This window comes from Anas platyrhynchos, chromosome 2, assembly GCF_047663525.1.
Source record: "Anas platyrhynchos isolate ZD024472 breed Pekin duck chromosome 2, IASCAAS_PekinDuck_T2T, whole genome shotgun sequence".
Taxonomy (NCBI): Eukaryota; Metazoa; Chordata; class Aves; order Anseriformes; family Anatidae; genus Anas; species Anas platyrhynchos.
This window is the reverse complement of record NC_092588.1, coordinates 816,585-825,958: the sequence shown is the minus strand read 5'-3', so window position 1 is coordinate 825,958 and position 9,374 is coordinate 816,585. Positions and strand designations below refer to the sequence as shown.

The 9,374-nt window shown below is 59.7% G+C and overlaps 1 protein-coding gene across 1 annotated transcript; it reads left to right on the top strand.

Annotated features, from left to right (window-relative positions):
• Positions 1-1,656: 1,656 nt before the first annotated feature.
• Positions 1,657-8,393, top strand: ZFTRAF1 (zinc finger TRAF-type containing 1). Its single transcript, XM_072034216.1, is given in 4 exon segments — positions 1,657-1,707; positions 1,709-1,878; positions 3,279-3,490; positions 6,769-8,393. Coding segments are annotated over 4 exon segments (825 nt in total). The 3' UTR covers positions 7,161-8,393.
• Positions 8,394-9,374: the final 981 nt, after the last annotated feature.

Sequence of the window (9,374 nt, the reverse complement as noted above, 5' to 3'; positions counted from 1 at the left end):
ACCCCAAATGTCCCCCAAATGCCCCAAATCCCCCCCAACCCCCCCCATTTCCCCCTGCCCCATACCCGCTGACCCGCGCCCGCTCTCCTCGCCCCCCGCAGTGCCCCAACGGGCACCTGATGCAAATCCCCCCAACTCACCCCAAATCCCCCCGAACTCACCCCAAAGCACCCAATTTTCCCTTAAATCACCCCAAATCCCCCAATTTTCCCCCAAATCCCCCAATTTTCCCCCAAATCTCCCCCATTTTCCCCCTGCTGACCCGCGCCCCCTCTCCTGGCCCCGCAGTGCACCAACGGGCACCTGATGCAAATCCCCCCGAACTCACCCCAAATCACCCAATTCTTCCCCCAAATCCCCAAATCCCCCAATTTTCCCCCAAGTCCCCAATTTCCCCCCAAATCTCCCCATTTTCCCCCCCGCTGACCTTTTCCCCTCTCCTCACCCCGCAGTGCACCAACGGGCACCTGATGCAAATCCCCCCGAACTCACCCCAAATCCCCCGAATCCCCCGAATCCCCCCCAAATCCCCCAATTCTTCCCCAAATCCCCCAGTTTTCCCCCAAATCACCCAATTTTCCCCCAAATCCCCCAATTTTCCCCCAAATCTCCCCCATTCCCCCCTGCTGACCCCTGCCCCCTCTCCTCGCCCCCGCGGTGCACCAACGGGCACCTGATGCAAATCCCCCCGAACTCACCCCAAATCCCCCCGAACTCACCCCAAATCACCCAATTCTCCCCCAAATCACCCAATTCTCCCCCAAATCACCCAATTCTTCCCCCAAATCCCCCCCAAATCCCCCAGTTTTCCCCCAAATCCCCAATTTCCCCCCAAATCTCCCCCATTTTCCCCCGCTGACCCGTTCCCCCTCTCCTCGCCCCCCGCGGTGCACCAACGGGCACCTGATGCAAATCCCCCCCAACTCACCCCAAATCCCCCCATTCTCCCCAATTCTTCCCCCAAATCCCCCAATTCTTCCCCCAAATCCCCCAATTTCCCCCCAAATCCACCAATTCTTCCCCCAAATCCCCCAATCTCCCCCCAAATCACCCAATTTCCCCCCAAATCTCCCCCTTTTTCCCCCCGCTGACCCGTTCCCCCTCTCCTCGCCCCGCAGTGCACCAACGGGCACCTGATGCAAATACCCCCCATTCTCTCCCAATTTTCCCCCAAATCCCCCAATTTTCCCCCAAATCCCCCAATTTTCCCCCAAATCTCCCTCATTTTCCCCCTTTGACCCGCGCCCCGTCTCCTCGTCCCCCGCAGTGCACCAACGGGCACCTGATGCAAATGCCCCCCAACTCACCCCAAATCCCCCCGAACTCACCCCAAATCCCCCAATCTTCCCCCAAATCCCCCAATCTTCCCCCAAATCCCCCAATCTTCCCCCAAATCCCCCAATTTTCCCCCAAATCCCCCAATTTTCCCCAATCCCCCCAAATCCCCCAATTTTCCCCCAAATCCCCCCAAATCCCCCAATTTTCCCCCAAATCCCCCCCCAAATCCCCCAATTTTCCCCTAAATCCCCCCAAAATCCCCCCATTCTCCCCCAAATCCCCCCCAAATCCCCCCAATTTCCCCCAAATCTCCCCCATTTTCCCCCCCTTTGACCCGCTCCCCCCTCTCCTCCCCCGCAGTGCACCAACGGGCACCTGATGTGCGCCGGCTGCTTCATCCACCTGCTGGCGGACGCGCGGCTGAAGGAAGGAGCAGGCCACCTGCCCCAACTGCCGCTGCGAGATCAGCAAGAGCCTGTGCTGCCGAAACCTGGCCGTGGAGAAGGCGGTGAGCGAGCTGCCCTCCGAGTGCGGCTTCTGCGCGCAGCAGTTCCCCCGCTCCCTGCTCGAGAGGCACCAGAAGGAGGAGTGCCAGGACAGGTACGGCACCGGGACGGGGTGGGGACGGGATGGGGATGAGATGGGGACAGGATGGAGATGGGGATGGGAAGGAGGAGTGCCAGGACGGGTATGGCACGGGGACAGGTATGGCATGGGGATGGGATGGGGATGGGAAGGAGGAGTGCCAGGACAGGTATGGCACGGCGATGGCACAGTATGGCACAGGGACAGGTAGGGGATGGGTAGGAGGAGTGCCAGGACAGGTACAGCACGGGGATGGCACGGGGACAGGTAGGGGATGGGAAGGAGGAGTGCCGGGACGGGTACGGCATGGTGATGGCATGGGGATGGGTAGGAGGAGTGCCAGGACAGGTACGGCATGGCAATGGCATGGGGATGGCATGACGATGGCATGGGGACAGGATGGCACAGGAACAGGTAGGGGATGGGAAGGAGGAGTGCCAGGACGGGTATGGCATGGCGATGGCATGGGGACAGGATGGGGATGGCATGGGGACAGGTAGGGGATGGGGATGGGAAACAGGAGTGCCAGGATGGGTAGGGCACGGCCATGGCATGGGGATGGGATGGGGATGGGTTGGGAATGGAAGGAGGAGTGCCAGGACGGGTATGGCACGGCGATGGCACAGTATGGCATGGGGACAGGTAGGGGATGGGTAGGAGGAGTGCCAGGACAGGTACGGCAAGGGGACGGGTATGGGGACAGGATGGGGATGGGTTCGGGATGGGAAGGAGGAGTGCCGGGACGGGTATGGCACCAGGACGGGATGGGGACAGGGATGGGAAGGAGGAGTGCCAGGATGGGTACGGCACGGGGATGGCACGGGGATGGGATGGGGATGGGAAGGAGGAGTGCCAGGACGGGTATGGCAGGGGGATGGGATGGGGACAGGTAGGGGATGGGAAGGAGTGCCGGGACAGGTACGGCATGGTGATGGCATGGGATGGGATGGGGATGGGAAGGAGGAGTGCCAGGACAGGTACGGCATGGCAATGGCATGGGGATGGCACAGCATGGCATGGGGACAGGATGGCACAGGAACAGGTAGGGGATGGGAAGGAGGAGTGCCAGGATGGGTACGGCACGGCCACGGCACAGGGACGGGATGGGGATGGCATGGGGATGGGTTGGGGATGGGTAGGAGGAGTGCCAGGACAGGTACGGCAAGGGGACGGGATGGGGACGGTGCAGCATGGCACGGGGACGGCACGGGGACGGGGATGGGACATTTGGGGACAGGACACGTGGCGAAGGGCTCCCGGTGCTCACCGTGCGTGCCGGAGGAAGGCAGCAGCGCGCGGCGACCCCTTGGCACCGCTTCATCCTCACCAGTCCTTCCACCACGCGTCCCCAGTGGTGGCACCCACCCCCAAATCCCCCCAAATCCCCCCAAAAAGTCCGTCTCGGTGCCCCGCAGGGTGACGCAGTGCAAGTACAAGCGCATCGGCTGCCCGTGGCAGGGCCCCTTCCACGAGCTGACGGTGCACGAGGCCGAGTGCACGCACCCCACCAAGACGGGCAACGAGCTGATGGACATCCTGGACGAGATGGACCAAACGCGCCAGAAGGAGATGCAGCTCTACAACAGCATCTTCAGCCTGCTCAGCTTCGAGAAGATCGGATACACAGGTACCGGGCGGCACCGCGGGCCCTCGGAGACTTTTTTGGGGGTTTTTCGCCTTTTTTGGGGGTTTTTCGCCTTTTTTGGGGGGGTCTTTCGCCTTTTTGGGGGGTTTTCGCCTTTTTTTTTCTTTTTCGCCTTTTTTGGGGGGTTTTTCGCCCTTTTTTGGTTTTTTTTTGCCTTTTTTGTTTTTTTTTTGCCTTTTTTGGGGGTTTTTCGCCTTTTTGGGGGGTTTTCGCCCTTTTTGTTTTTTTTTTGCCTTTTTTGTTTTTTTCGCCTTTTTTGGGGGGTTTTTCACCTTTTTTGGGGGGTTTTTCACCTTTTTTGGGGGGTTTTTCACCTTTTTTGTTGTTTTTTTTATGCCTTTTTGGAGGGAGTTTCGCCTTTTATGTTTTTTTTTTTGCCTGTTTTGTTGGGTTTTTTTTGCCTTTTTTGGGGAGGTTTTTTGCCTTTCTTCCTTGCCTTTTTTTTTTTTGACTGTTTTTTTTTTTTTTTGACTGTTTTTTTTTTTTTTTTTTACCTTTTGTTTTTTTGTTTTTTGTTTTTTTTTTTTTTTCGCCTTTTTGGGGGGTTTTCTGCCCTTTTTTGCGGTTTTTCGCCTTTTTTGGGGGGGGTTTTCCCCTTTTTTGTGTTTTTCTTTTTACCTTTCTTGGGGGGGGTTCACCTTTTTTGGGGGGTTTTCGCCTTTTTTTTTCACCTTTTTTGGGGGGGGGGTTTGCCTTTTTGGGGGGGTTTTTCACCTTTTTGGGGGTTTTTCGCCTTTTTTGAGGGGGGTTTCGCCTTTTCTGTTTTTTTGGTTTTTTGTTTTTTTTTGCCTTTTTTTGGTTTTGGAGCTGCATGTGCTGCTCCCAGGACAACCATGGCTCCGGGGTAGCCCCCCAGGACCCCCGTGACTTTGGGGTGCCCCCTAGGACCTCCATGGCTTCAGGGTAGCCCTGAGGACCACCGTGACTTTGGGGTCCCCCTGAGGACCCCCATGGCTCCGGGATTCCCCGCAGGACCACCATGACTTTGGGGTGCCCCCCAAGACCACCATGGCTCCAGGGTGCCCCCCAAAGGCCCCCATGACTTTGGGGTGCCCCCAGGACCACCATGGCTGCAGGGTAGACCCCAAGGACCACCATGTCTTTGGGGTGCCCCGGGACCCCCATAACTTTAGGGTGACCCCCAGGACCACCATGGCTTGGGGGTAGCCCCCTGAGGACCACCGTGACTTTGGGGTAGTCCCCTGGGACCACCATGACTTTGGGGTGCCCACTGGGACCACCATGACTTTGGGGTGCCCCCAAGGACCACCATAGCTCCAGGGTAGCCCCGAGGACCACTATGGCTCCAGGGTAGCCCCCCAGAACCTCCATGATTTTGGGGTGCCCCCCAGGGCCACTATGGCTCTGGCATTCCCCCCAGCACCACCATGACTTTGGGGTGCCCCCGAGGACCACCATGGCTCCGGGGTAGCCCCCCAAGGACCACCGTGACTTTGGGGTGCCCCAGGGACCACCATGGCTCCGGGGTAGCCCCCAGGACTCCCATGACTTTGGGGTGGCCCCCAGGACCACCATGACTTTGGGGCCCACCCCAGGACCACCGTGGCTCTGAGGTAGCCCCAAGGACCCCCATGACTTTAGGGTGCCACCCGGGACCACCGTGACTTTGGGGTAGCCCTTGGGACCCCCATGGCTTTGGGATGCCCCCCAAAGACCACGATGACTTTGGGGTGCCCCCTGGGACCACTGTGACTTTGGGGTAGCCCCCAGGACCACCATGGCTGTGGGGTGCCCCCCAAGGACCCCCATGACTTTGAGGGTGTCCCCCAGGACCCCCATGACTTTGAGGGCAACCCAAAGACCCCCATGATTTTGGGGTGCCCCCAAGGACCATCATGGCTCCAGGGTGCCCCCCAAAAACCCCCAGGACTTTGGGGTCCCCCTGAGGACCCCCATGGCTCCGGGGTTCCCCCCAAAGACCCCCATGACTTTGGGGTGACCCCCGGGCCCACCATGGGTCGGGGGTAGCCCTGAGGACCCCCATGACTTTGGGGTGCCCCCAAGGACCCCCATGGCTCTGGGGTAGCCCCTGGGACCATCATGACTTTGGGGTACCTCCCAAGACCCCCATGACTTTGGGGTGCCCCTGAGAACCCCCATGACTTTAGGCTGCCCCCGATGACCCCCATGACTTTGGGGCTCCCCAAAGACCACCATGGCTCCAGGGTAGCCCCCCAGGACCCCCATGACTTTGGGGTGCCCCCTGGTTCCACCGTGGCTCCGGGGTGCCCCCAGGACCCCTGTGACTTTGGGGTGGCCCTGAGGACCACCATGGCTCCGGGATTCCCCCCAGGACCACCATGACTTTGGGGTGCCCCCTGGTTCCACCATGGCTCCAGGGTGCCCCCCAAAGACCCCCATGACTTTGGGGTGCCCCTGAGGACGACCATGGCTCTGGGGTAGCCCCTGGGACCCCCATGATTTTGGGGTAGCCCCCCAGGACTACCGTGACTTTGGGGTGCCACCTGAGACCACTGTGACTTTGGGGTAGCCCCCAAGGACCCCCATGACTTTGGGGTAGCCCCCCAAAGACCAGCTTGACTTTAGGATGCCCCCCAGGACCACCATGGCTCCAGGGTTGTCCCCCAGGACCCCCATGGCTCTGGGGTCCCCCCAGGCCCACCATGACTTTGGGGTGCCCCCTGGTTCCACCATGACTTTGCAGTGCCCCCAAGACCACCATGGCTCCGGGGTAGCCCCCCAAAGACCCCTATGACTTTGGGGTGACCCCCGGGACCACCATGGGTCAGGGGTAGCCCTGAGGACCCCCATGACTTTGAGGGTGTCCCCCAGGACCACCATGGCTCTGGGGTGCCCCCCAAAGACCCCCATGACTTTGGGGTGCCCCCAAGGACCCCCATGGCTCTGGGGTAGCCCCCCAGGACCCCCATGACTTTGGGGTGCCCCCCAGGACCCCCATGGCTTCAGGGTTGCCCTGAGGACCACGGTGACTTTGGTATGCCCCCCAGGACCACCTTGACTCTGGGGTAGCCCCCTGGGACCACTGTGACTTTGGGGTGACCCTGAGGACCCCCATGACTCCACAGTGCCCCCCGAGGACCCTGATGACTTTGGGGTAGCCCTTGGGACCACCAATGGCTTTGGGATGCCCCCCAGGACCACCATGACTTCGGGGTGCCCCCGATGACCCCCATATCTCCGGGGTGACCCCATCTCGGCCTTCCAGTACCACCACTAACCCCCCTCTCCCCCCTGTCCCCCCTTTTCCCCCCCCCCAGAGGTGCAGTTCCGCCCGTACCGCACGGACGACTTCATCACGCGGCTGTACTACGAGACGCCGCGCCTGACGGTCCTCAACCAGACCTGGGTGCTGAAGGCGCGCGTCAACGACTCGGAGCGCAACCCCAACCTCTCCTGCAAGCGCACCCTGTCCTTCCAGCTCATCCTCAAGAGCAAGGTCAACTCGCCGCTCGAGTGCTCCTTCCTCCTCCTCGAGGGGCCCTACGACGACGTCAAGATCAAGCCGGTCATCTACCACTTTGTCTTTACCAATGAGAACAATGAGACGGAGTACATGCCGCTCCCCATCGTGGACTCGGTGGAGTGCAACAAGCTGCTGGCGGCCAAGAACATCAACCTGCGCCTTTTTATATTCCAGATCCAGAAGTAGGCGAGGCCGCGGCGACACCGCGGCGGCGGCGCGATGGCTCCGTGATGGCGCCGTCGTGGCGTCGTCGTGGCGGTGTCATGGATGATGGCGGTGTCTTCGGGGCATCGTCGCGGCGTCATCACGGCGCTGTTGTGAAGTTATCGTGGCGTCATCGTGGATGATTTGCGGCGTCATCGCAGCGCCGTTGTGAAGTTATCGTGGCGTCATCGGTGTCGTTGGGGCATGTCGCGATGTCATCATGACACTATTTTGGCATATTTGACATCGTGATGTCATCATGGTGTCATCACGGCGTCGTCGTGGATGATGGCGGCGTCTTCGCGGCGTCGTTGCGATGCCGTCGCGGTGTCATCACGGCGCTGTTGTGAAGTTATCGTGGCGTCATCGTGGATGATTTGCGGCGTCATCGCGGCGCCGTTGTGAAGTTATCGTGGCGTCATCGGCGTCGTTGGGGCATGTCGTGATGTCATCATGACGCTATCTTGGCATATTTGACATCGTGATGTCATCATGGCGTCATCATGATGTTGTCGTGGATGATGGTGGCATCTTCAGGGCATCGTCGTAATGTCATCGTGACGCCATCGCGGCGCCGTTGTGAAGTTATCGTGGCGTCGTTGGGGCGTTGTCGCGATGTCATCATGACGCCATTGTGGCATATTGCGACGCCGTTGAGGTGCCATCGTGATGTCATCATGGCGTCATCATGGTGTTGTCATGGATGATGGTGACGTCTTCGTGGCATCATCACGGCGCCGTTGTGAAGTTATTGTGGCATCATCACGGATGATTGCGGTGTCATTGGGGCATCGTCGCGATATCATCATGACGCCATTGTGGCATATTGCGACGCCGTTGTGGCGCCATCGTTGCGTTGTCATGGATGATGGCGGCGTCTTCATGGTGTCGTTGCGATGTCATCGCGGTGTCATCACAGCGCCGTTGTGAAGTTATCGTGGCGTCATCATGGATGATTTGTGACGTCATTGGGGCGTTGTCGCGATGTCATCATGACGCCATTGTGGCATATTGCGACGCCGTTGTGGCACCATCGTGATGTCATCGTGGCGTCATCATGGTGTTGTCATGGATGATGGTGACGTCTTCGTGGCATCATCGCGGCGCCGTTGTGAAGTTATCGTGGCGTCATCGGCGTCGTTGGGGTGCTGTCACGATGTCATCATGACGCTATTTTGGCATATTTGACATTGTGATGTCATCATGGCGTCATCACGGTGTTGTCATGGGTGATGGCGGCATCTTCGCGGTGTCATCGCGGCGCCGTTGTGAAGTTATGGTGGTGTCATCACGGATGATTTGTGACGTCATTGGGGCGTCATCACGATGTCATCGTGACACCATCGCGGCGTTATCGCGACACCGTTGTGGCGCCATCGTGATGTCATCATGGCGTCATCATGGTGTTGTCATGGATGATGGCGGCGTCTTCGGGGCGTCATCGCGATGTCATCGTGACGCCATCGCGGCGTTATCGCGACACCGTTGTGGTGCCATCGTGATGTCATCATGGCGTCACCATGGATGATGGTGACGTCATCGCCGTGTCGTTGCGATGCCATCACGACACCATCGTGACGTTATCGTGACGTCATCGCGGTGTCATCGCGACACGATCATGGCGTCACTGGGACACCGTCACGGTGCCACCGTGGCATCCTCATGGCTGATCGCGACGTCACCGCGGTGTCACCACGGCGCGGTCATGACGTCATCACAGCGTTATCGCAACATCACCGTGGACGATCGCGACGTCATCGTGCCACCGTCGCGACGTCATCACGACGTCAACGCCGTGCCCTCGCGGCGCCACCACGGACGATCGCGGCTCGACGTGACGTCACCGTGACGTCACCACGCGGTGCCCCCGGTGCCTGCATGCCGCAGCAGCCACAGCCTTCATCCTCCTCCTCCTCCTCCTCCTCCTCTCCTCCTCCTCTCCTCCTCCTCCTCCTCCTGGCCGCGGTGCGGGCCGGCGCTCTGTACAGCGGGGGCTCTGTCTGTTTTACTAGGAGAATAAACCACGGGGGGGCTTTTCCAAGGACTCGGGGTCCCAAAAATTCCTGGGGGGGGCCCAAAATTATTTTTTGGGGGGGGTCCCAAAATTTTTTTGGGGGGTCCCAAAATTTTTTGGGGGGGTTGGGGGTTCTCAAACCCTCAAAATTTGGGGTTGGGGAGGAGGTTGCCCTCAACACC